The 26415-nt window shown below is 47.6% G+C and overlaps 1 protein-coding gene across 2 annotated transcripts in view; it reads right to left on the minus strand.

Moving 5' to 3' along the window:
* The window catches only part of ZFHX3 (zinc finger homeobox 3), a 152646-nt gene that overhangs the window by 5171 nt on the left and 121060 nt on the right, over positions 1-26415 (minus strand). For both annotated transcript variants that reach the window (XM_065661869.1, XM_065661870.1), the window contains 4 exons: positions 16505-16638; positions 16097-16297; positions 7519-7621; positions 708-6161 (listed from right to left, as the gene is read on the minus strand). In XM_065661869.1, the coding sequence (XP_065517941.1) occupies positions 708-6161; positions 7519-7621; positions 16097-16297; positions 16505-16638 (5892 nt within the window). The remainder of the gene's footprint in view (positions 1-707; positions 6162-7518; positions 7622-16096; positions 16298-16504; positions 16639-26415) is intronic.

Consider the following 26415-nt stretch of genomic DNA (forward strand, 5'->3'; position numbering starts at 1 on the left):
ACGTTCAGCAGGTACACAGAAAAGGTACATCCTCGAAAAAAACAAAGTCCGTTATCTAGGATTAGGCCACCCAAAGGACTCTGCCAAATTTTATTTTTATGTAGTATTGTTGAAAAAAATGTTACTAAAATTCAAAGTAGATATGACCCATGACTACACCACTGTTTGTTAAGAAGGTTACTTTGAGGTTTTATCCAGCCATAACTCGGAAACCGACCCACAGCTGCACTGGGATTAGTCCTGGAGGTCACCATAAGGATATTACATTAAGATGCTCCAGGAGTCTGTCACCGGTGCTACCAGGCACATCACACTTTTCCCTAGAAACAGTTCACAGTTAGTGGAAATTTGGGACAGCACTACACAAACTGAATTTAAGAGCATAACGAAACGTATAATTAACAATGCAGTCAGCACATTAGCCCTTTCCCTGTTCCTTTTGATAAATCCTTTATTCTTCATTTCTTCGAAGGTGCTTCAGCATTTTTAGGCTGTGCTAAGGAAAAAGAGATACACACAATGTCTACATCTTGCTCTGTTTCAGACCTGGCTAGAAAACCCGCATTCAGGAATTAAAAGATAAAATACCTATTGCTCATTTGACGACAAGTAAATATGCTCCACTAAAGGGCCAGGTATCAGCCATTCCTCAAGAGAATGTCTGCTTGTGCTAAAGATGTGAGCAGTGTGATAACATCCATACCCACCTGTGTTGGATGGAGTGAAGCCTGGTAAGGATGGGCTGTTGAGGCCTGGGAGCAAGACTGGAGGGATGCCCTGTAGTGCTGGGTATGCAGCAGGAAGGTTAAGAGCTTGCAGAGGGGTGTTATCAAACATGCCCTGCTGTTGAGCTGCCAGACCAAGAACCTCATTGGCTTTTTTGATCCGGTCCAGCTCCTGCTGAGCCATCAACTGACGTACAGTAGCTGGGTCAAAATACTCCTTTTCCTTATCCAACTGGCTTCCAATGGTTTCTTTAACTTTGGAGATATGCTGTTGAGAGAAGATATGGTCACGTACAGACAGTCGAGCGCTGTACTTGATGCCACACAAAGTGCACTCTGTTTTGGGTCCCTCGTAACTTGTTTGGTTTATACCAAAATGCTTGGCCATGCTGAGTTTGGACTTCTTCTCCTTTGCCCTAGCATTCTGGAACCAGACCTGAACAACTCTCTTTGGCAGTCCAATGTCATTGCCCAGGACCTCACACTCCAGCATGGTAGGTGTCCTGTAGTCATTAAAGCATGACTTAAGAACTTTTAGCTGGAGATTAGTCATCTGAGTGCGAAAGCGTTTCTGCCCAGGCCGATCCCCACTCTCTCCAGACTTGCTGGCTGAACCACTTGCACCAGGGTTGGGTGAGCAGGGGTCTGCAAGGCTGGATGTTTCACTATAGTCCACAGTACCTTCATTATCATACTCCTTGCTGTAAAAGCTGGGAGCTGGGCTGACCAGGCCAGAAGACAGCCGATCTTCATATTCAGACATTGCTATCATGGCAGCTTTTGTGAGACCCTCACTGGGTCCCGATGTTGATTTGGTTTCGGTTGCAATCCCTGTGGCACTATCATTGTCTGCATTCCCTTCATCTCCTGTTGTAGTGTCTGTGATTGCAGTGTTAACAGAGGAGCAGTCATCATTGTCTAGCTTCGTCTGGTCAAAGCTCAGATTGACTGAAGATATGGAGGGACTCTCAAAGTCTTCCATCCCTTCAACCTTAATGGAGGATGGACTCAGCAGAGTTCGAGGTGACAGTTCCATGCTCTTGTTCACTGGGGAGAGAGGAACAGTATGTCCCTCACTGCTTGTTGGTTGCATGTGGGAAAAGCTTCCTCCATCAAAGATGTCTCCCTTCATTTGCAGTCCCCCATCACAATCCAAGAGCATAGCAGACAATGTCAAGTTGTACCCAGCTCTCTTGGCCTCGTGCCAGTGACGGGACCGGATATGAGCTTCCAGAGCTGTCTTTGCTTTAAAGAGAGCTCTGCAGAAGGGACACCGTCTATGGGCTTGGGCAGGCCCTACGGCTCTGAACTGCCCCTTCCTTTCCCGCGCACGTGTGTTCTGAAACCAAACTTGCACCACACGTTTCTTCAAGCCCACTTCATGAGCAATGTGATCCAACATCTTCCGCGTTGGGTTGGAGTCGAGCAAGTATTTCTGATAAAGAATTTCCAGCTGCTCTGGGGTAATGGTAGTCCTTAGACGTTTATCCCTTTGTGGTTCTTCTCCTCCAGTCCCACTGTCATTTTCTCCAGGACTTGCACTGGCCTTTTCCTCCAGCTTTCTCTTCAGTGTGTTCATTGTGGATGTTGGAGTTGATGGCGAAGTGGCTGAACTTGCTGGAATCTGTGGTAATGCCCCAGAAAGCAGCTGGCTTGCAAGTAGTGGATTACTGGGATCAAAAAGCATGAACGGCATATCCAGGGTTCTGTCCAGGAATGGAGGGTGGATAAACTGGTTCTGTGCGCTCAGAAAATGAAGCTGCTGATGCTCCTGCCAATGCTCAAAGGAAGGAAATGCCAGCTTACACTGGTCACACTGGTATGGGATTAGCTGAGGAGGTAGGTTTGCCAGCTGTTGAGGGGTGGATGTGTGAATGGGTTTGAGGGAGAGATGCGAGAGCTGAGATGGACTTGGGCTTGACTGTGACAAGGAGCACTGAGGGGGCTGAGGAGGGGGAGGTGGCTGTTGCAGTGAAGAAGGGGAGGATAACTGTGAAATCTTTTGGTGTGCTGAACTTGTCTTTTGTTCTCCTTGGTCCTGTTGCTGTTGAGACTCTTGCTTTGGTTGCACTTGCTTCTCTTGAGTTTGGTTTTGCTGTGGAGGTTCAGGCTGCTTTGGTTTCTCTTCTGTAGATTCTACTTTAGAACTATAGGTGGAGGAATCATCTGCCTCTGCTGTGAGCTGCAGAAAAGCTGAGGAGGTTGCATTGGCTGAAGATGTGGGTGTGCTGTAAGCTTGCGAGGGCATTGGTGTGCTGCAGGAGGAACTGGTTGGAGTTAAGAGCTCCATTGCATCCATAGAGTCTTCATTCTGGCTATCATCCTGTCCATCCTCATCCTCATCTTTGTAACAAAGCTTTTTCTGGTGTTTAATGAGATCAAAAATGCGCTGAAAGACGAGACTGCACTTTTTGCACTGGTAGTTCAAGTTGCTTGTTCTAATATACCTGTCATTTGTAAGCTCCCGTCGTTCCCCATCTTTGCCTTCTCCCTGATTCTCATAGTTTTTCCTAGCCTTCTGACGGGCATTCTGAAACCACACCACTATAACACGCGTTGGGAGGTTCAGCAAGTTAGAAAGCTGCTCAAATTCATCATCCTTTGGATAAGCATTGGCATCAAAGAAGTCCTGCAGGACTCTGAGTTGGTAGTCAGTAAAGCGTGTCCGGGAGGACCGCTTGCTTCCCCAGTACTCCTGCTTTTGAGGTTCTGGGGAAGGAGGCCGTGAGTCAATCTTCAGTTCTTCCAGGCTGGTAATGGGAGGATTACTGAAATTGTATGGGGAATCCTTGTTGCGCTGGCGTTCTTTGAAAAGAGTGTTTCTGAACCAGTGCTTGATCACTTTCTGGGGCAGTCCAGATTTGTCCGCCATCTCTTTGATCTGTTCCTCACTTGGGGAATTGTTAATATCGAAATACTGCCGAAGGACTCTGAGCTGGTCGTCAGTGATCCGTGTCCGTGGCCTCTTGTTCTGCTGCTGCTGGAGAAGGCTAGGGTTGAGCTGATGCTGGTACAACTGGGCCAAGTCGGCAGGCAAAGGGTCTACAGGACCCAGCTGGGGTGGCAGCTGCGCAGGCAATGTCTGTAGTGGCATGGTTTGCATCATCAGTGGTGAAAAGATGGGGAGCTCCATTGGCATGGAGAGCTGGGTGAGTGGCACAGAGGTCTGGGCTGGTGCGATCGTAGGAGAGGTAATCGGTGGGGCAGACGTAGGGATGGTAGGAGTTGAAGCTGGCTGAGGAGGTGCTGGAGGAAGTGGAGGTGGCGGCGGAGGAGGTGGTGGTGGTGGCTCTGGGGTCTGAGGCCGCAGTGGGTACAGTTTGTCATAGTGTTCTCTGTATTGTTTGGCAAATCTCTCTAACTGCTTGAAGGGAAAGTAATGTTGGTGAACATGCTCTTGATGGCTCTTCAGGATGAGGATGTTTGAAAAGAATTTGCCGCATGTGTCACACTCAAGCTTTTCCAAGTTCTCACCTTGCTCTGTCTTCCCATTTTTCTTCTGCACCTTCTGCTTATTCTCATTATACTGAATGACAAGCTCAAAGCCGAAGTTTTCCAGCAAGGCTTTTGTGGCATTCCCTCTTGCATCAGACGCAATACGTGGTGGCAGTAAGGAAGGCTCTGAACTACCTCCTGGTACAAAGTCCTTCTTTTCTTTGGGCTTTAAGTTATCAGGTAGAGACTCTTTAGACGCTACATTGCTGTCTCCCCTCTCTGCACTTTCCCTTTCCCTTGAGGTTTCTTTTTCTTTCTCTTTCAGTACAGATTTATTCTTCTTCTCAGGGTGCTGGCTCTTCTGTATAAGGACGGAGTGAGGTTGTGACAAGGAGAGCTGGCCTTGCTGCTGCTGTAAGAGCTGTGGATGGCTCTGCTGAGGGATCTGAACTTGAGCCTTCAGGTCCTCCAGCAGACTTGGACCTGTACCAGTCAGTGTCAGCGCACCACTGGTGACAGGCAAACTAACTTCTGGATTGAGCTGGAACTCAGCACTAGGGATGTAGAAAGGAAACAAAAGATGCTGCTGTTGCTGAAGCTGCAGCAGGGTCTCAGTGGTCATTGGAAAGTGCGGCAAAAGTGCTGGATTGAAGAGCTGGGACTGCAGAAGAGCAGCCTGCTGCTGCAGTTCTTGTTGCAGATGGGCCTGGACTTGGGCCTGGGCCTGGGCCAGGGTTTGAGCTTGCTGCTGCTGCTGCTGCTGCTGCTGCTGCTGCTGCTGCTGCTGCTGCCTGGATGCAATCATGTCTGCCAACTTCTTTCGGTTTACCTCTTTGGGCTCCGAAGCGGAGGAGCTACTAGCGCTTACAGGGTTACCTAACGTAGGAATTCCCATGTTGTCACTGGATACCTGGTTGAGCAGGCTGGGAATGGGAACTGGGCCCGAATTACTTGTGTTGGTGGCTGTAAAAGTATTACTACTGGTAGCATTCACTGGACTTGGTGTGGATGAACCCAAAGAAAGACTGCTGCTGCTGCTGCTGCCAGCTCCATTACTGCTGCTGCTGCCCCCAGCCGCTTCCAGTTTGGCAGCGCGAGCCTTGGTTTGGTGCAGGACAGACCTCATATGGATCTCCAAGGTTGAACTCTGACTGTAGGCCACGTTGCACGTGTTACACTTAAAAGGCTTGTTGTCTGGGCTGCTGGTCGGTTCAGGCTGCCCAGTAGCAGACTCTTGAAGGGCTCTTTTCAGTTTATGCAGGTGAGAAACTGAATTGTAATGGACCAGGAGAATGTTCTTTTGCGTGAAAGACTCCTTGCAGACTGTGCACTTGTACGGGCGAGATGGATCTAGGAATTTCTCCATAGTGAAGTTAGGGCCCTTTCTGAAGGGTAAGGCCCTTTTTGGTTCTGAGCCAGAGTCCTCTTGCACTGACCCTGAATCGCTACCTGTTGGGCTCTGCTTATCTTCCAAGTCACTCTCCTCCTCCTTATCTTCCTCGACTATGATAGTGTGGTCTTCTGCAAGTGAAGGATCGCCCATCGCAAGGAGGTCTCCGTTGACCAAGAGACCACCATAGAGCTGCTGAATGTCAGCTTCACTCAGCTCCAGATGGCTGGTTTCCAGGTGCTTCTTCAGGGCCTGGAAGGTTCGGAAGCTGCGCTGGCAGAGGCAGCACATGGTGGCTGCCCGGATGACATGGTACTGGGAATGAAGCTGCAGTTTCTCAATGGTTTTGAATGCCAGGCTGCACTGGTTACAGCGGTACTTGTAGACGTGGCGATCAGACACTGGCAGCTGAGGCCGTTTTGCATGGACCTCATTGAAGTGTGTCTGCAGGGCTGCCGAGCTCTTGAACACCTGGTTGCAGCCTTTCTTCCAGCAGAGAAAGCTGGAGTCCTCCCTGGCAGAGCTTGGATCGGCCAGAACCGGCTTGGGATCTCCGGTGTGCTCTGTGCTGTCCAATGGCAGAAGGCCCTTTCCCGAGTCCTCAGGGATCTCTGTGAAAACAGAACGAGAGCAAACTTGACAATTACACCAGCACAGAGGGGCAGATCAATGTCCTCTTTTTGTCCTTAATATGTCCATGTGTTTTCTGTGCAATACGATAGGTATTTCTAACACTTCTCCTCTATCTTCATTCATTTATTTTAATAACAGCCCATTACCCTCATCATGACCCATTGCATAAACCTACTTTGCCCACTTTGAATATGTGGAAATTGTTCACACACACACACATTTCCTTAGTGAATTTATCACCTTTAATTCTTCCTTTTAAGTGAAGGACATTCAGCCACCTGTGCATTTGCTGTTTTGCTTTGATGTTCTGCCTCTTTTCCAGTAAGAAAGTTCATCAGACTGAATGCAATATTTGAGTCTTGGTCCTACCAAAGCTAGAAACAAGAGGAAGGAAATGCAGGTCCTTCTGGCAGCAGCTCAAAGGGTGCCATTTGAGGGAAGATGGGAGGGAGAAGAAGGAACAAGCACTCAGTGCACTGCCACTTATCCAGTGTCTAAGAGCACAGTTGTCCTGCTGGAAAAAAGTGTGATACGGGTAGAGGCCAAAAAAGAGATCCCCTTGCCTAGGACAGCATTAGCTGCCCTGGGTGTGCCAGTGCTGCCTCACCAGCATCACTGCCTCAGGGCTGTCTGTCTGAAAGGAAATGACACTGTCTGCATTCCCTGATTCCTTACAGACCTTCCAGGAGGGCACAGAAGGAAGACAGGCATTGCTTCCCTGCCAGGTCCGACATCAGACTCTTCAGCCCATGCAGAGCTATGCTCTTGGGATGCTCTCATATCACACAACAAAGCCAGGACTAATTGCCATGGATTTACAGCCATGCCTTCATAATGCAGCATGGCAATGAAAAAGGCTGAGATGTGGGCTGGAGAAGGACTCCAGCAATTCAAAGCTCCTCAGACAGTGTGCCCAGAGACTGTGATGGCAGTGGAGCAGGTAGAGCAGAGATGGCAGCAGTCTCCAGCCAGCAGCTGCCACCTTTGGCATTTCTATATGGATCGCCTCAGCTGTCCACCACCTCTGCTTTTCACCACTCACACCTGGTCCTTCCTTTGCAAGGATTCAACACCACTTCCCTATGAATGGTCACACTGGTGACCTGTGTTCCTCAGCTCTGAGCTGCCCTGCCATGGGAACTCCTGGGGCACCAGACTGCTTGTGGCACAGATGAAGGGAGACGGCCCTGCTGGGCACTGTCCCACTGCAGTTTTCAGAGACAGCTGGGCATATGAAGTTCATCCATGTGAAGATGTCCCCAGATACATCCCCTGACCAGGTGATGGAAGCTGAGGGAGTGGTGGGACTCATGGACCTCAGTGACCAGCACTCACCAGGCTGCTTCCCCAGCTCCTCTGCAGCGGAGTTCCCATCTTTTTCTGGAGCGGCTGCTGGGAGAAACATGCTGCTGGGCATCATCACCTCAGGTGTTGTCACCTGGAGAAAAGATGAGGGGAGAACAGAAACACAGGAAAATATTTTACACATCTTCAGTGGCAAAATTAGACACCACAATTGTAAAGTCAGAGGCGTCACTTTTCATGGCTCACTGAAGACTCACATTTATTAGACAAAGCTCCCATCAGTCAAAAGTGTTTCTACAGTTACATTCTGGACATAATTAGCAGTGCACACTTGAAGAATAATCTTATTATTAATATTTTTCCTTTATGTAGAATTCAGACTTTGATCACTGACAATGTTTTGTCATGGGCTGTGAAACTTCTTGTGCAACCAATTAGGTAGATAAGTTGAAAGGCCCACCTTAAGCTGCTGAAAACATAATAAGGCCCCTAATTAAATCATACCTCGTAAAGTACACTGTAATCTTGAACTAGGGAGCATTGCAGCACTGTTTTCAAAGTGTATCCATGCAGGAAAAGGAGGGGCATGAGAAAGAAAAGTACAAATAAGGAGAGAGGTGACAAAGGAAAGGATGAATAAGAAGAGACTAAAAAGAATGCAAATTGTCTGCAAACTGGAAGCTTTTGGTAACCCTTTCCTTGCTCTGACTGATGGGCTCCCTTCACCTCTCTTCAGGTGTTTCTGCACCACCATAACCAGTGCAGTGCTTGAACACCAACAGTTTTAAAGAGCTGGAGAGTGCTTCAGCTGGAGATGCTCTTTGAAATAGTCAAATACACATGCTCATCTTCTTCAGGAAAACTGTTTCTTTGGATGTAATGGGTCACACACGTAACATACAAACTACCTCACCAGCAATTTGCACATGGTTGGCACTGGACACAAGACAATATATACCCTTCTGAACAACCAGGCCAGTACCTGGCACCACCTGAAAAGCTGCCCACAGTGCTTCTCCCAGAGCAGCAACTGCGCAGACAGACCCACACCACCATCACCATCTGCACCATATTCCAGTGCAGGTCTGTCAGCACTGGTTAGATGCCTATGGCAAGTGAAGACATCTCCACAGCTCGGAGTGGCTGCACGCCTCACCCCACTGATGCTCAGGGAGCTCTGTCCTTTCACCAGGGCTGTGGTACTTGAAGGAATAGGAACCAACACTGAGTTGCAATGCTTGTGGTGCTTCTGCTCCCAGCCTCTGGCTGCTGGGGAAGTGAGGCATAAATAAACATTCCTAAATGGGTAGGTATGCTAGCAAAACACATCACTCCATCCTTCTGTCAGATACTAAGAGGGCATTTGAACCTTGGACTACAGAAGAGAGTGAGGCTCTTATCTGCACATCGTTTACCTTGCTTTCTGCAGAGCCAAGGACCACAAGGCTCTGACTGAACCAAATGAGGTATTAGCAAATCTGTGGTGAAGCTGAAGGTAAACCTGTGTGCAGGAGATGAAATCTTCCTTATCTATACACATGTCAAATCCAAGCAAACACAGACTAGTCCTTGGCTTCATTCAGTGGACGGAAGCAAAACCAGTCCATGAAAAACCTCAGAAACAGACGTTGGTGTAGAGGGGCTGCAGCCATCTGACCCATGACAGGGAGCGGTGCTGAGCTCCCCTGTTTACTGGGGCAACTGCTGCACAGGGGTGAGCCCTAGGTCTCACCGGTGCCTGCAGGAAGAGCAGCTGACCCTGATAAATCACTGGGAGGGAAGCTGAGCACACCATGTTCATTCCACCTTTTGCTCTAAGCAGGAGCATCTGATGGCTGTGGGTGGTGGGTTGGAAGACGTGAAAGGTCACCAGTTAATTCCTGGTAGCAGGGCTTGGAGGAGGGGGACGAGCAGGACGCAAAGGGGGGAAGGCGAGAAGGAGACGTCCCTCTCATCTTTATCAGCAGGGAGAGCGCTTTCCTAGGATCTTTAGGAATTACAAAAAAATAAATCAGGAGAAATTAAAAAAAACCCCAACAGAGTAGAAAAAGAATAAAATTATCTAACACCTCAGCTGCACATCATTATAGAAACTGTGGGCTTTTTATACGTATTACAGTAAGGCAGCCATCCCCACTACCACACTCAGTACGACGGATCAGTAATTGTTTTCATACACTTTAATTAGAAAAACTCAGATGGCTATGAATAATAATGGAAAAGAGAGACTTTTGCACTTGAAAGGTTGAAGTCAATCAAGTGTGAATGACGGCAAAAAAGAAAAAAAAAAGACACCAATTCATCAAGCCTCTGTTGTCTCGCCGTGTCTTTAATCATAATTCCTGATTGGGATTCAAGAAGGCAGTAAGCAGCGGTTCTTTGTCTGCCTTCACCTTCCGTCAATTAACTCTCCCCGAAATATAATCATCAACCTCACATGCTCCTCTGCATCTTAATCTGGGGCTCCAAACCAATAAGTCCTGCCCTATATGTGTTTAAGTAATTACCTTTATCTACCTGCATCTCCATAGCCAGTTCCCATCCTACTTCTACCCCTCCCTCCACAATAAAAAAAGGGGAAAAAAAAAAAGGTGGGAAGAAGAAAAGAGGCTGTGGTGCACTGAATTGCTACAGGCACAAAATCCCCAAAGGCAAACAGAGAAAAGCCTTTGAAAAAAGTGCAGGAAACTAGAAATTCTGGATACGGATGTAGGGCAACTGCAGGCAGTCCAGCCAGCCACACAGAGCTGACCCTCTGTGAAACCTTGAAAACAAGGCACTGGTCTTGCTTCAGCAACTAGATCACGTCAGTCCTCTATCTGCCAAGCACCATTCAGGCTTCTCCTCAAAGTGCTGCCCGTTCTGCGCTATTGTTTAGGGCAGAATGACTCTATCTCTTTATCCCTACAACCACCCCTAAGCACATAGCACAAATAGAAACAGTGACAAGGGGCTGCACGTCTCAATTGTTCTGCATTTACAGTGGATTCCAGACTGCCTATTTTGAACTGTTTGTCCTTTTACACTTCAAACCCATCCGCGGATACACCATTTCCTTGTACATGCAGAAAATGTCTTGCACATCGTGGCTGTTTTCAATATAAACAAATGCTGTGAGTACTAGGGGGCAGGAAGGTTTAGTAGACCACAGCCACTGGCAAATAAACAGGGAGCAGTGCTCTACCAGCACAGCATTTTTTACTTCGTGTGTATTTAAATGGCATTAAATGTTCTGGTGATAGAGGGAAATGTGTTTATCTTGAGCACAGCATGTGTTAGCGCATGCGGCTGTTCAGTGCTCTCTACCTCCCTCTCACCTGAGCAGACAACACCTGGCATGAAATCCTGGCGTCCTCCATCCCCCCGTTTCAGTGTCTCTTCAACACAGTTTCCCAATGGCAACGTGTCAATCGCTGTGAATTGTTATTAAAAAAACAGCCCTACAGATGCAAGTTTGACAAATGTGACTGGCTTCTCCCTTTCCTCCTTCTGCACACACTTGTTTTGCTCTAACATTAAGCTGTACCCCCTTTGCAGTGGAAAGAGCAAAAGAGGGGGAAGTTCGTGCCAGAGACTGGCAGTCCTTCCTGCACCCCACTTTGAAACATCTCCCCTTGGTCTGTACTGGAGATGGGAACGCTGGCTAGGCAACCTCCCTCTAGAGCAGACCGCAGAGAAGTTGATTACCTGCCCTAGATGGAAAGTTATTGGGAAAAGCCTCTCTGCTTCCAAGAACCCTCCCTTTCGATGGAATTCAGATCCCCTTAAGGAGACAAAATTTCTTCATGATGACAAGATTCAGTGACACGCATGGGCACCCCAATTTGGTGGCCATTTCTATAGATAATGTGGTCCCCTGACTGGGTGTACAAAACACCCAAGGGCAGACCTGCCATGTCTCCGGCTCCCTTTCCCCACAGGGATCCCCAACAGATCACACATGTCCGGACACCTACAGACCTGTCACCAGTCTGGAGAAAAACCTGCGGGTCCACTCCTCACCAGAGACAACCTACAGCAGTGACACGCGTGGCTCCTGCCACTACTGAATCTACCAGATCTTTAAGATGATGAACTGCAGAACTGTTATCAGCATTGGCTGGAGGCTCTGAGCTGAACCCCCCTCCTGTGCTGGCCCTGGCGGCACGACACAACGATATGCCTGGCACGTTCAGTGAATTAATCTTGGACAGGGTGAATAGCCAGCTCCCCCTGTGCACTCGATCTGCCTGCTCTGACCTTCCTCTGCACTGAGGGACCAAAGGTGTGGACAGTCTATGCAGTTTCTCTGGAAATGCCCCATAATACTGATATCATGCAGCTTTGAAAAGCAAATCTCTCGAACGGGTCTGAGGAGATACATTACTATCCCTATGTCCATGCAACCAGGGGGAAACACACATGCAATGCAAGGTTCCTGAACCAGACAAAGGAGGTAATTTCCATTACAAAGAGAGAGAGAGGGTGCTGGAGTGAAAAGCTTCATTAGACTCAGAGAAGCAAAGCGATGGCAGTATACCAAGGTCACTTCTAATTTAGACCATCTAATTGGCAAACATGGCTCCAAATGGCTATCATCTCACAGGGCTCAGAATTAATGAAGCCCGATTATTTTCATTACCTTCATCCTAGATGGAGAATGAGACACAGACTGAGAGGGAAAGGGGGGAGTGAGAGGGGGTGAGAAGGAGGGAGAGAGAAAAATTGAATGACAGCAGAAGGGAGAGAGCAGTAAGAAAAGACAATAGGAAAGAGGGAAAAAATGTACAGATGGCAAGAGGGAGAAGTAAGGATGGCAGAGACTGGCAAGAATTACTCTTAAGGCCAAGGGAGAACAGAAAAAGATGGAAAGACGGCTGAAACATTGGGAATATGTCCTAAACCAAGGAAGACAAAACTGACAACAGAAATGATGGGAGAGGAATGTGCAGAAGGATAAAGCCGGCTGTGGGAGGAGGGAGATCTCCCCGCTCCCGGAGGCTCCTGGGAAGCTGTCCCTTCTCCTGGCTTGAGCCCATCAGTCTTGTCAATCGACTGTGCCGACGAACTGCACTTCACCCTCATTAAGGGGCTCTCTGCTGAAGCGGTGCAGGCCCAAGATTAGCCAAAAGGCTGTTATGTGGAAAGACAGCGATTCCACCCGCTCGGAGGCTGCAGTGCTACATGAAATGAACTTGACCACATCCATTCACCAGCCCCATGGAAGGGAAGCTGCAGGAGATGGGGGATGTTGGGAGCCCCTGCCCCACGGTGCACCCTGGGCTCCACACCACCTGTGAGCATTTTGCGTGGCTCTCCACTCTCTGTCGCCTCAGTCCCAGCGGCCGGGCCAGCGGGGAGGACTCGGCATCCCATGGGATAGCCAGCCTGGCTGCTTGCTGATACGAAAGGATGGAGCCTGGAACAGCCAGCTCTGGGATGCTGAGCACAAGCAAGCAGCGTTACTATGGCAACAGACATATTAGACACTGCAGGTTCCTGAAAGGCGTCTGATAAGGTATTATTAACTGGAGCCTCCTCCAAACACCCAGCGCAAAGACGCTGTGTCGAAAGGGACCTGACTCCCATTTACTGGACTGCAATTCCCTTGTGGTGGCACCAAGACCTCATTCACATGTCAGACTGAGACAGGAATCTCAAGTAAAATGAGCAAAATTAGGAACCTTTCATTCTGCCACATGACTTCATGAAGTGATTTCAAAATATTTGTCATTTAATGCAAAAAAAGAACCACCTTCTTGACCTACATGCTCTTTGACTTGAAGCAAGAAAAGCAATCTTCCTCCACACACCTATTTCTAGATACCAAACAGAACAGCTGCCCAGGGCCAGTGGCAGTGGCCAGGTGGAAAAAGAGGAATGAGCAGGAGGATGATCTTCATGGCTAAGCCAGACTTGACGGCTCTCAGCAGAACTGCTGTGCTCCGCAGCAGCAGGATGAGGCTCTGCTCCAGCTCAGCAGGTGACTCACCTATTAGGACTGTCCTCCACAGAACTACAGTTGTGTTGGATGCATCCTCTGTGGAGTGTCCCCAGCTCCTAATGAGTGGTTGCCCTGTATCCTGCAGGACACAGAGGGCTTAGGCAGAGAAGATGGACCAGCCCAATTGCACCCATTCCAGACTGTGTTCTGCCAACAGCCCGGCTGAGAGACACACCATTTCACAATAGTGTAACACAAACCCTTAGCAAACTGGTTACACTTGCTAGCCTAAGAAATGGGCTCAATTTCTGTCCACTGCTCTTAAAAGGCCAAGATGTCTTCCACCAATTTTGTTAGAAGCTAGTAAGATTTGTTCAAGTCCTCAGAAGGTATTTACACACTAAGCACCATGAATCCAATGGGATGCAGATTGCAGAGACTGAGGTCTTTGTGCTGGGACAGCTCCTTGATTCAGATACATGAGTGGTGGGCAGAGTTGAGCTGTGCCCTGCTCGAGGCTGTGGGCATGGCCAGTTCAGAGTTAGTGATCTGCTGGTGCTGTTCTTCCCTATCTCCCTGTATTTTGTTACTCAGACTCTGGGGCCTGTCAACCTGGGTTTTTTAATGGGTTTTACAATGCGGCACCTACCTGGGGCATGTTCAGTTCTCACAGTTGGTTGGGAGCACTCAGTCAAGAGGTGGTCACCAACACCCCCTGCAGCCCACGGGGTGCAGGACACCTCAGCAGGGCCCAGACAGAGGGCAGGACAGTGAGAGGACAGGGAGCTGCTAAAGTAAAGCAGGCAGATAAAAAGCATAAAGGCATTTGAGAAAGAGCTGGAGAAGAACTGAGAGAGTAATAGGGAAGATAAGAGAACTGTAAGAGAAAAGCTGAGCAATGCTGCATATGCTTGCTCAGATGATGGCACAGGAGGAGAGTTGATAAAGAACATGAGTACTACGACAAGCATGGTGTTATTCACCTCTACTGTCGGGAACTGGCAAAGAAGGGGGAAAACAAGAGATAGGGTGCAAAAAAAGAAACCACAAAGAGAAAGAACAGACAGGAATAAACACTTATTTTATATACTTGGTGACAGGTTCTTAAATGCAAACACAATCTTGCCTTGAAGATTATACCAAACAAATAACAGTGTAAAAATCTTACAACACATTCCATTTGTGAATTTAGAAGGGTTTTTGAAAATATGTCTTTTTAATTCTACCTGTATCTTGAACTGAGACTAGCAAACGGAAAGGCGCACTCATGTGAAACATATGAAAAGGGAATTAATGAAAGAAATATTCTGGGACTCAGAATGTTATTTACGGAAGTAAGTGCCTGAGTGCTGGAGAGTGCAGTAACCCGTTAGGAGCACTTCGGCACTGTGACAGCGCGTACTAGTCCGCAGAAGAGGTCCAGCGGCTCCACGTGTACACCAGCAGCAGAGAGGGATGCTGGGTCAGTGACACTGTGTGAAGCCAGAGCACAAACCCGGGTCTCAAAAATGAGAACTTGAACACTGCACTGTTAATTTGCTACTTCTCACCAAGCACTAGCTCTCAAGTCAGATGAATTTCAATTCCTTGGAGACAGTGTTGGAGAAGTATTCCCATGCTACGTGCTACAACGACGACGCAGGGCACAAGAAGAGCCTGCAAACATACTTGTGCTGAACCATGATCTGCCATCTGAAGCTTCTGCTCCCCATTGAAAGCGCCACAAGCAATAGCCATCAACAACCCAGATAGAAACACAAAGTTCTTTGACAAACAGCTCCGGAAGAAGGGCTGTTACAAGTTTTGAGGTCTAAATGAAGACAGATCACTTTAGGGAACTTTCACTCCACACTTCAGTGGCTAACTTCCTACTCCAGAGAATTTAAAACGCCTATGCTTAGATTCTCAGTTAAAACCAGGCATTTACAAACATTTTAAAAACAACACTTGAAACAGTAGCTCTGGTATTCAAAAGTCCCTTAAGGTTCCAGTTCCCCTGGGCAAATGGCAGCGCATCCCTTGCTTGTTCAGCTTATCCTGAAAAGGGAATTGTTACACCACAAACCCATGGTAATTTTGGATAGAGCAACTCCTCATGTACCCAGCTCATCTAACACAGCTGTAACAATGATCCTTATTAAGTGAACGAAGTGCAGAACATGGGCTGCACAACAGGACTATCTCCCCTCCATGAGATGAGACTACTAAGGGAAGTTACTCTATTGGTTCTTAAAATCATATTTCAGGCAGAAACCAGGAATCTAATTTCCTGTAATGTTACCTTAATCACCCTCGCTGCCGTTCTTGGGAAGTGCCCAACACACAAGCACTTTCCCTCTGCAGCAGGAGCAGCGCAGCACATCAGCTACTGCATATCCCAGAAGTTTCTGTGCAAAATGTGATCCCATGCAATGACCTCAGTAGTTAAAGGAAATCATATTTATTCTCATCTTTTCACAGTGAAATTACTCAATGCTGAAACACTGCCAGTTTCCATAGTGCTCAAGCATGGACAAAATAGTCCGTGACAAAACACAGAGGGATGGGAAAAACCTAGATGACAGAGTCCTGACAGATGAAGGAGCTGCCCACTACAGCAAAGTCAGCCCACGCAGGTCAGGCCACCCCTTTACTCTTCATCTGTGCTAGGAAGGCAGTAGACATGCTTGACTACGCAGCACTTACCGTCATGATGAGCTTCTCAACACAGTCAGGCGACACACTGTGCAGATGGGTGAGGTGCAGCTGCAAATGGATCTTGTTGTTCAGCATGTCCTGGCAGAGCGGGCAGCGGAGCATGGGCTGCACTGAGTGCTGGGTCATGGTGTGCACCCGCAGCCGATTCACGTCTGTGTTACTGTACTTGCAATATGGACACTGATACATCTGCAGAGCAAGACAAATGAATCACGCACTTGACACAGCTGCTGCTTTCCTCCTTCCTTACAGCTAGACTTTAATAATTTGATGCCTTCTCCTACCACCAGTTACCGCCTTTCATCCTCCTTCTCCTATTGTATTCTTTGCTTTTGGCACATATGAAACAAATTACCTGATTGTAGATGCTCAAAAAGCTGAGTTCTTCTTCCTTACCTGCTCTGATTTGGTCTCCTCTGAAGTTTTTGACCATTTAAAGGAAAGAGGCGACTCAGAGCTGCTGGGAAACGATATTCGTTTAGAGGATGCTGGAGGCTCTGTCAGCTCCTTCTCTGCCTGGCTGGCTGGCGCTGTAACAAAACGAGATTTATATCAGGACATCCCCAAAGAAGCTGAAGTTGGACAAAGACAGTACTTCATTTACTCCGCTGCTGTTGCTCCAAACACATACCAAAGGTGTGGAGGAGGATGAGTCTGTAGACTAACTTACATCCTACAAAGCATGCCTGGCCAAAATAAATTAATTCTTGACTATATTTCATAGTAAGGGAACTGTGTAATTTTCAGTTAGAAGCAGAGAAATCTGTGGGCTGCTTACAACCTGTTAGGTGTTGCCATCCATGAAAAGTCTTGTTCTGCATTCACATCAGACACAAATACTGGGCCGTATGTGAAGGCCAATGCGTCTGCTCCACGAGCAGCTGGACTGACTCGACAAAGCAGAACTCATACTCCTAGCTCACTGAATGCTTTTCATATGAACACTCTAGAATATGTTTGCCTTGGAGGTGGCTGGAAGCTGTGGCCATCAACCCAAGTGACATGTGGTCTGTGCTGGAAGCAGTGGCACATGGCCAGGGAACAGCACACAATGATGGTCCCACCAAAACCATAGTGGCAGAGACCCAGCCTACAGCCAGTGCTGGGGTGGGACTGGGACATCCTCCACTTTAAGGAGCTGAAGGGTGATTTTGTTTCACCAAAACACAAAAGGCAAATGAGCACAGAAGGCAACAGCAAAGCCCTTGGCAGGTTGTGGTGCTCCGAGAAGCGCATCCCTGACCTTTACTCCTCCCCCGAACCCTGGCAGCCTGCAGTACATAAATTTGTGGGACATCTATTATTTAAAAACTGTAAGGACAAGTATATTATACACAGCCCCCGTCTCCTCCTCCCTGAACACACATTCATAACAGTACTTTAATCTGTCTCGAATCGACTTCAAACCCATTTCGCCCTTAATGGGAGTTATTCATTTTCACTTGAAAGGTAATATATGACAGCTGGATATTTAATATGATGGATCGGCTGCCGATTAACAAGGCACTGTAGCATTCTTAGACCAGTCCCCCCATACTCTTCCCCTTGTCTCTTCTTCTCTTTGTGAACCCACTGGTATCCGCTCCTTGTTTCAGAAGATGCTGCCAGAGTAAGATACAAGCAAACTGCTTCCTTCTCAAACAACCCTCCATCCACTAGAAGCTGTATTTCAAAAGGCACCACATCACAGGAAGAACTCCTCATTTCTAACCACCTTCCCTGCCAGACCCTAACTCTGAGTATTCAGCTAAATAGAGGCAACGTAACTTCCAGGAGACGGAAAATAGGTATTGCAAAAGATAACAATACTGCCAGAGGGAGGAAGGGATCAGAGGAGCTCTGGTACTACTGACTGTCTCCTGGTAGACTTGGTCTTGCCAAAGCCTGCTTAGAGGCGATCTCCTTCCCTGCAGTGTTGCCCTGCCACGTGCCAGCTGTTTCAGCCCTGGCTGATTCTGAGCCTCCAAGCACCATGTAAAGTTCCGGCTGTACCTGACTCCAAACCCGCAGGACCCCTTTGTGCTTCCAACTCCACAAAAATGTCCAAACTGAGAGTTTCATCGTATAGAACAAATCTGTGGTGTCAGTGCCAGCTTATGGACACCAACACAGAATGATAGGCTGCTTCTCCGGTCAACCCACTACTTCAACCCCACACCCTCCCTGGGGTTCAGGACTGGAAAGTCATTAAAGATGACTTTTGGTCCTGCAGGACCAAAGCTGGCCTTCATTGCTTCCTACCAATAAAATGTGGTTGGAGCACAAGAAACTTGGCAGCACCATGGACCTGCCTGCGCTGCTCCTCTGCTGAGGAAAGCAGTTCCTCTGGGTGGGTTTGGGGAGGCAGAGGCCACGACTGGAGCCAGGCGGAAGAATACCCTGCCTTAAAACACCCTTAACACACAGAGCCTTGTGTGGTGTGAGTGGTCCCGTAGCTACTGAACACTAGCTGTATTCCCTGGAGTCACAACAGGGCATTTCCTTATTTCCTTTCTACTGGAAAGCAGCCTGCTTAGAATTAGGGCAAAGTCAAAGTAATGAAAATTTTCTTTTACTTACCATCTCCAAAGTGCCCAGTTTTATTAAATGCACTTGATCCAACCTGTAACTTTAATCTTTCAAACCCAGAATTATTAACAATTGTCCAGACCCCAGAATAACTGCTCTGTTGCAGAGTTCTGAAAAACGCATGTGGAATATTTGTTCTAAGCATTTTTTTTTAATTTGACAGCTCAAGTGGGAATTTTAACACCGAGACCGAAGTTTATCATTGATAAAAAGCCACACACAAAATGACACATTCAGTCCATGTCACAGATCATAGGAATCCAGAACTCTTCTGCCTGCAGAAACGAGGGCATGCAGCACGGCACCCCCGGGCTCCCAGCAGCCGGGTCTTTCGTCTGCACGGAGAGGATGGGACAGAATGTCCTTGGCTGACAATGGCCAAGGAGCCTCTGTGCTGACTGGCAGCTCAGGACCAGGGAAAGTGGAGCCCAGTGCCTGCACCCTAACCATATCCAGCATGAGGCTTAGAGGTTCAGGCCTTGCAGAAAATAAAAGGGATCAGGGTTTAAAGTATGAGGTACAACTATCTACCAGTATTTTTACGGTTTTGAGTATTTAAATGGATTTAGTTCAGATTTGCTGACCTTAGAGAAAAATCTGCATTTCTCAATAAATGCACCCGAAAGCCAAGTACAATTGGATAGTGCTGCTGCAGGCACACTGCCCTGCCACAGCACTGCTCAGAGACCTGGTTGTCTTCTCACTCTACCTCAGTAGCTTCTGCTTTTCAGAGGAGGAGGAGAAATCCTCTGGACGTTATTTCAGAGGTGGGATGGGATGCTCCCTTGGAAGTGGGGATCCTTTCTTTTGCAAACCCAGGACACTAGGTCCAGAGGCAAAACCGGCAAAGGACCCCAAAGCTGCCTGCTCTCCATCCTGGTGGGAAGAGACTTGCCACCCCACCTCCCAACCATCAGGTTCTTTTAGCTAAAGTACCACTGACAGCCCCTTCATCTGAACTTCCATCTCCCAACCCAGCAACATAATGGAAAAGCCAATTAAATGATTATTAATTCATGCTGCTTTCCGTAAGCCAGAGGTTCTCATCTCCCTGCATTCCGTAAACCAGCTTGCCACTTGCCCTAGAAATTTACAGCAGGGTTTTTGCTATCTCCATTGATTTAAGAAACACCACCCTCCCTGCCCCCAGCCTGCTGCAAACTCCTTCCCACCAAGTTCAGCAGCCAGCCTGGGAAAAAGTTTCTGTGGGACCAGGGAACTGTGCTTCCAGTGCCTGATGGAAAGCAAAATTCCATATTTGGTGGTGCCTCCCTCCTCAACCTCCCCTGATGTTTTCTTGGAGCGATTACCCAGCACCACAAGCCCATGGACCAGCCCGACTTGCCTTGCAGAGTGCTGTGGCTGGAAATACCCCGATGGAAGCCATCCTGCTGCAGAGCTCTCACGGAGGAGCATCCTCCAAGGGCTGTGGCTCTCCTCCTGAATCCTGGGACTGGAGTGTCCTGTTTTGTCTGCTTTCAGGCACACACAGCCCTCACCCAATGTGATGGGCAAGGTCAGAACTCCCTGTGCAGTTCCATCAACAGCAGCTCAGGAGCCCAGGACAAGGGCGTACAAAGTTCAGTGCCAGCCTCCCTGGCAGACAGTTGCTATCCCGCAGGAACACACAATTTGTTTTAACAGAGCAAGAAGGTGACGCCACTGAGAGAGCACAGTGACTGCCCGGAGCCCGGCTCAAGCCTCCCCGAAAGGGCACCCAGGCACTGCTGCAGCGTCGGCCATTTGTTACCTCGCGTCTTGAAATATATGGTTGAATGTTTCATTCTGAAACGTTGTTTACATTCCCTATTCCCTGAAGGTATCATTTGTTCTAATAAGATGTTGTAGCCATACTAACAGGCCTGTATATTGCCTCTTGCTTTACAGTATTTTTTCAACTCTGTATTTGATAAGTAACATGATCACATGATAGGCAGAAGTAAATACACAGAGATCTGCAAGCACACTTTTGTACCCAGGCCTTTCTTGCCACCTTTCAGAGATGTGGCCCTGAAAACAGTCAAATAATTTGTTTTTCTAATGCTGTGTCACACCTTCAGCCTGCAGTGAGTACGAACAACTGAGTTACAATTAAATATTTATATTACAAGCCCCAGCCACTACCAGACTTTTCTGCCATGCTATGTAACAGAGCACCTAGAAAACCGCATGGTGAAGGCACCAGGCAGCACAAGGGGCACTTGGCAGCAGTGCTTGGCTTGTCATCATGAGTACCACAGGTCTTCCCTACAGCCCTGCAGATCAGCCCATTTCCTGTCAGCTCCTGAAGGAGGCCCTGGGACCTGCCAGGAGATGCTGCTCTCACTGCAGTGCTCTAATGCAGTGCTGTGCTGTGAACCAAGAAACAGGGCACCAGGGAGAGAAAATGACCCATGCAGGGGGGTTGGAAACGGATGATCTTTAAGGTCGCTTCCAACCCAAACCATTCTGTGATTCTATGCATAAAGTTACGGATCAATCCTAAAGGTTCTGAGCATCCCGGCTCTGACCTGGAGGCAGGAGTCAGTGAGGCCCTGCCATGCCACATGCTGGGACGGAAGCCCAGGCACTCGCAGATATGCGTGTGGCAGTGGCTCTGGCAGAAGCTCACTTGGCACATAAGCAGTGCAGCACCCTGGCAAATACAGCCAAAAAAAAAAAAGCCTGAACCAAAGCTGGGAAGTTTCCCTGCCCCAGGAGCAACAGCTCCCTCTCTGCTGCTCAGAGACTTGTACAGGGCAGGGGGAAAGACAGAAGAACATCCCATGTCCTGCCCACCATCACCCTACCTCTACAAAGTGGTACCCTAAAGCACTGCACTTTTTCTTCCAGCAATGGTATCTACGATGGTATCTTTAGAACCATGGGGAATACTGTTTTTTTTTTTTTTTTTTTTTTAATTACAATGTGGCTGGAAGGAAACAAGCAAAAACCTTTATATTTACCTGGGTTTTTTTGGGTCTTGAGCCAGTTATCAATCTGTGTGAAAGTTACTGTTCAGTTCAGCTGAGTAAATATGTCAACTAACTTACCAAGAGAATAGTGTTATCAGTGTTATCAGCACTATTCTCAGACTAAAGCCAAAGCACAGCACTATATTGGCTACTGGGAAGAATGTTAACTCTATCCCAGCCAAAACCAAGACACCCCTTCTCCAAGGCCTCCTTCACACAGAAGGCAGGGTCGAGAGCTGTTCCATCCCTCATAGTCCACTCTCTCCCTGTCTTTACTGTGCTCCACACAGTATCCCAGCCACTAAGGGCTCAACAAACGCCATACATTAAAAAAAACCAGAAAAAAGCAGTGGTGGGGGAGGGGCAGTAATAGATTTCCGTCAGGATGTGCCTGACCTGTTTTTTTCAATTTCAGTAATTAGAAAGGCAGTAGGCCTGTAGGAATTATTCATAAACTGCAGGAGCTGTGCAGTATACATTTATGTTAAACATGTCAAATCCGATTGAAATCTTGCCTGCCAGCACCATACTCCATAAACACACTTTTCTGCAACAATTTCCCAGCTCTCGGCAGCCCATTAATACCTCCTTTAATAGCAATCTACCACGGATTCGAATCAGGGACGCTCCATTGCACTAATTGCTCTGTTAGGTAAGCATCATGGATTTAAAAAAAAAAAAAAAAATCATTAAAAAAATAAAAGGCCTTCAGGCTAGTCCTCTAGAAAGATTTCATTTCAATCTATATTTTAAGTAGAGTCTGCTTCTTGTTTTTGTGGAAAAAAAACCCAACCCTGATATTCTACATCTATACAACTGGCAGTGCATTAAGAAAGTCCCTTTCATAGCTGGGTCACTGCAGATGAAGCACTTCCCTCTAGTCAGAAAACACATACAAGCCCCACCCGAAATCTCCAAAGTCTCGTACTGATCTACCCCCGGGTCTGATTCAGGCTTTAGCTGGAAACCAGAGTGCTGAATATTCATCATTCACATCCTGCCTCAAAAATGGAGTCGGGAATAGCCACGATTTCTTTCCTCCTTGCTGGTTTTCTTGTGATAAATCTCACGTTAGTCACAATGAGCTAATTTCTAAATAGCTCAGCCATAAGGCAAAGAGCATCTCCCTTCTGCATAGAGGGGATGGCTCTGGAGCAGAGAGAGGGAAGCTGGTCGGACAGAGGCAGCCCCAGTGCATCCATCAGCACTTGGGAGCTGCTTAGTCCTGCTGCTGGAGAGGGAGGAAGAAGAGAAGAGAAACAGGTCCCATCTAGGAGCAGGGATCACATCTCTTTCCTCTCCATGCAGTATTTAGGAGTCACAGAGGAGTGCTGGTGCCTGGAAGCACGGCTGGCTGTGGGAGCTGAGGGGAGCAGCAGGAGCACTGTGGATAGCAGACAGCACTGCAGCATTCCAGAAACCTTTGAGGAGTCACAAAGACTTATATGAAAATCAAGGTAAACTGAATCCCTATTTGGGATGGTGTTTTCCACATGTATTTTAATGGAAAGCACTGCCTAAGAAAATGTTCTGCTCAAGATTATTCCATTTTAAAATAAACAAAATCTAACTGATAGATTTATTTGGCAGCTGAGACTTTCTGAAAAACATAGCATGGAAGCAGAGAAGTTTTTCCTTCCGGACCTGACACTGACACAGGTACAGTCTGACATATGTGGACTTACTAACCACAGAGCAGCCAAACAGCCCTGACACATCACTGATGGCCCTGGGCAGAGGGAGCTTGGGACACACTCAACACATCCTCAGAGGTCTCACTGTCTTTAAGAAAGGGAAAGCAACAATCACCCAGTGCACAGCCAAGAAACTGAGGCACAAAAGGTAAGTAAATTGCTATGGACCATAATGATCACACTGCAGCATGATAAACAGAAAACAGGTCTATCCACCTCCACTTCAACACACTATTCATTGACTTTGGGCCCACACTTCCTTGTTGCCTGTCTTCCACTTGTATGGAATTGCCTGGCACCTCCAAATGTCAGCCAGTCTACCCAAAGCAGGATGAGCTATACTTACTTCATCCCTGACAGCAGCTCATCTCACTGCACCTTACTGAAAGATCTCTGAGGACCCTTCCCAAAAAATCTACCCCAGTGACCCACAAGCTGTACCAGAAGATTTTTTTTTTAAATTTATTACCTAACCTCCAGCTTTCTCCCTTCAATGTAAGCCCATTGCTTCTTGTTGTCTATATCCTGAACATGAAGAACAAGTAATTTCTTACTTTCAGAAGTATTTTATGCACAAGGAGACTTATCTTGCCCTCCCCTTTGGTCTTCACTTTCTGGGCCAAATAAGCCCATTAATTCCATGTTCTCCTCACAGCTGATGCTATGCAGACCACGCTCTGTTCTGGGTCATTCTTCCTGTTTGGGCTTTCTGAACTTGTTCCTCAACTTTCTTGACACCCCAGGCTCAGAAATGGACAGCTTTCCAGTGCTGAAGAAATGCACCTACCACACAGTATTTTCACCTACACCACAATGCCTATGCTTTGTTTGCAGACTGTCCTGAAAAATAAGAGTCAAAAGTCTTCCTAAAAAAAAAAAAAGGCAAGATACTGACTGCAAAGAGGACTCTCTTCACACAGAAGGAAATTGGGTCGCGTTGACATGATTTGTTCTTGACAAATCCGTGACGACTGTTCCTCATCTCATTATCTTCCCGTCAGTACTTACAAACAGTTGTTTGGTCAATTCCCAGGGAAATCTGGGGCAAGCGGAGCTGGCAGGTGTGTGGTTCCCCAGCTATGCAGTAGATAAGCTCCATCCCTGGCCCCTCACGGGACCTCCCCTGTTCTCTGTGAATTCACCAGAGGCAGCAGCTGACAGGTCTGAGGACGCTTCAGAAGCATTCCCAGAGCACCCAGGTATGAAGCAGCAGGTCACTGATGTGACAACACTCAGCTTAACTAAAGACTCTGCAGCTCGTTCCTTCCCAGCTGGGGGGCAAGCTTGCCCCGCAGCACCACTGACATGGGCTGCTCTGGCCTCCCACACACTCCTCTGTTTAGTGAGCATGAATGCAAAGGCTTTCTGCTCTTCAGCACTCTTGACACTGTGGTTGATCGCCTTCCTGCTCCTCTGAGCTGCAGATCAGCTCTTTTCTTGCAGTCTCCTCTTACAGCAAGGGACTGCTGTCCTGGTGCTGCCTGTTCCTCCCTGCTTACATCTCAATTTGTACCATGGTGTTTTGATATTCCTGTACATGCAGACACTGCTCTTCTGTAGTTGTCATGAATAACCTGACCTAGTTTCCACTCCTTTCCGTATCTGAGGTCCAGAAGGCAACACAGCCATGTTCCCCAAGGGACCTCAAAAGCAGAAACAATACAAGACCAATGTGTGGTACCTGCTTTGCTGTACATACATGGGTAACTTTTTTTTTTTTTTGCTTTAAAATTCAGGGTAATGTTACATGATTGAAAGCAGAACCCGAACTCAATAATATGTGCACACATCTTGCTCACACTGTACTCTTCAGCCTTGCAATAGCTTTGGACACAGCTTGTCCAGAACTCTGTGGGCTTATTATGTACATAGTCTGCATATTCCTCTGTGTGCTTTCCTTTGAAGACCTGATGAAGCTGTCCATTTCTTATCTGTTGTTTGACTGACAAACACCAAAAATGGGTTAGGAATGTCCCTGGCAGGATGAAGAAGTAAAACCATCTAGCTAGTAAAGGGTATAAAAAGGTCCTTCGTTCTTTCTTACGTATTTTAATATATAAAAATAAATATATTCTCACATGGATCAGCTTTTGGAAGTGCTTCAGGATTCAGCAAAGGGCCCTACTTATCCTTACTTAGCACTTGTGGGGAGTGACATAAGAGCAATCTCAGCGAGTGCAGTCCAGACTGAAAACAGGAGCTTCACCAAGCATTAAAGCACAGCTTGCTTTCTTCACCAGTGTGGACACATCTTCCAAGTGACTGAGACTGAGATAGGTTGAGATCAAAACTGTGTTGAGGTGAAAGATCACATTTCATCCTTCTGAAGACTGTGCTAGCCAAATAGCTCTTTGGCTGCTGCTCACCAAGAGGCAACTACAAACACGTTAGGAGATGGCTGCCTGGAAGAATGGGTCCCTGTGCTGACTACAAGAAGCATCACATCAAGCAGCCAGGTCAGCAAATCACCTGGACTACCGCGCAGGAATGGGGAGCCAGAACTGCTCCATCCTGGGGCGAGGAAAATGGGGACTGGCTCCAGCACCCAATGCTGAAGGGGTCAGCAAGTGCCAGCCGAGGGAACAGCCCTCTCCATAGGAAAATCTTCAGCTGCTCTCTGCTGAAAGGCAAGGAATATTTAAAAGATTCCTCCCGCTCACCTATGCAAGATACCAACCATCCTCTGGGAAAGACAGATACCCAATACCTTCGTAATTAACCCAATGAAGGATTTTGCAGAGAGAAACCTTTCAGACTCCACCTCAAAAATGTCAGTTTCAATGCACCTCTACAGCTCCTGTTTCAAGATGTCGTGGCTCCAGCAGAATGTGAGCAGTTAACAGAGCACAGACACAGGGTCTACCTCTCTGCACTGCCTTTCTGTGTCAAAATCTTGCTACCAGAGGCAGGACTGTGACGAAAAAGCAGGCTAAGAGTCTCTCAAGTCTTGACAACACAGGGTAGAGTTTCATGATACGCTTAATCCAACCTAAGTACTGGCTGCTGCCAGAAAGGGCCATCCCCTTCTCCCTGCTCCCCTCCCAGCTGCTGATCCCAGTGCCCAGGTCAGGTCTGGCATCATCAAGCACAG

The sequence above is a fragment of the Lathamus discolor genome, chromosome Z (assembly GCF_037157495.1).
Source record: "Lathamus discolor isolate bLatDis1 chromosome Z, bLatDis1.hap1, whole genome shotgun sequence".
Lineage (NCBI taxonomy): Eukaryota > Metazoa > Chordata > Aves > Psittaciformes > Psittacidae > Lathamus > Lathamus discolor.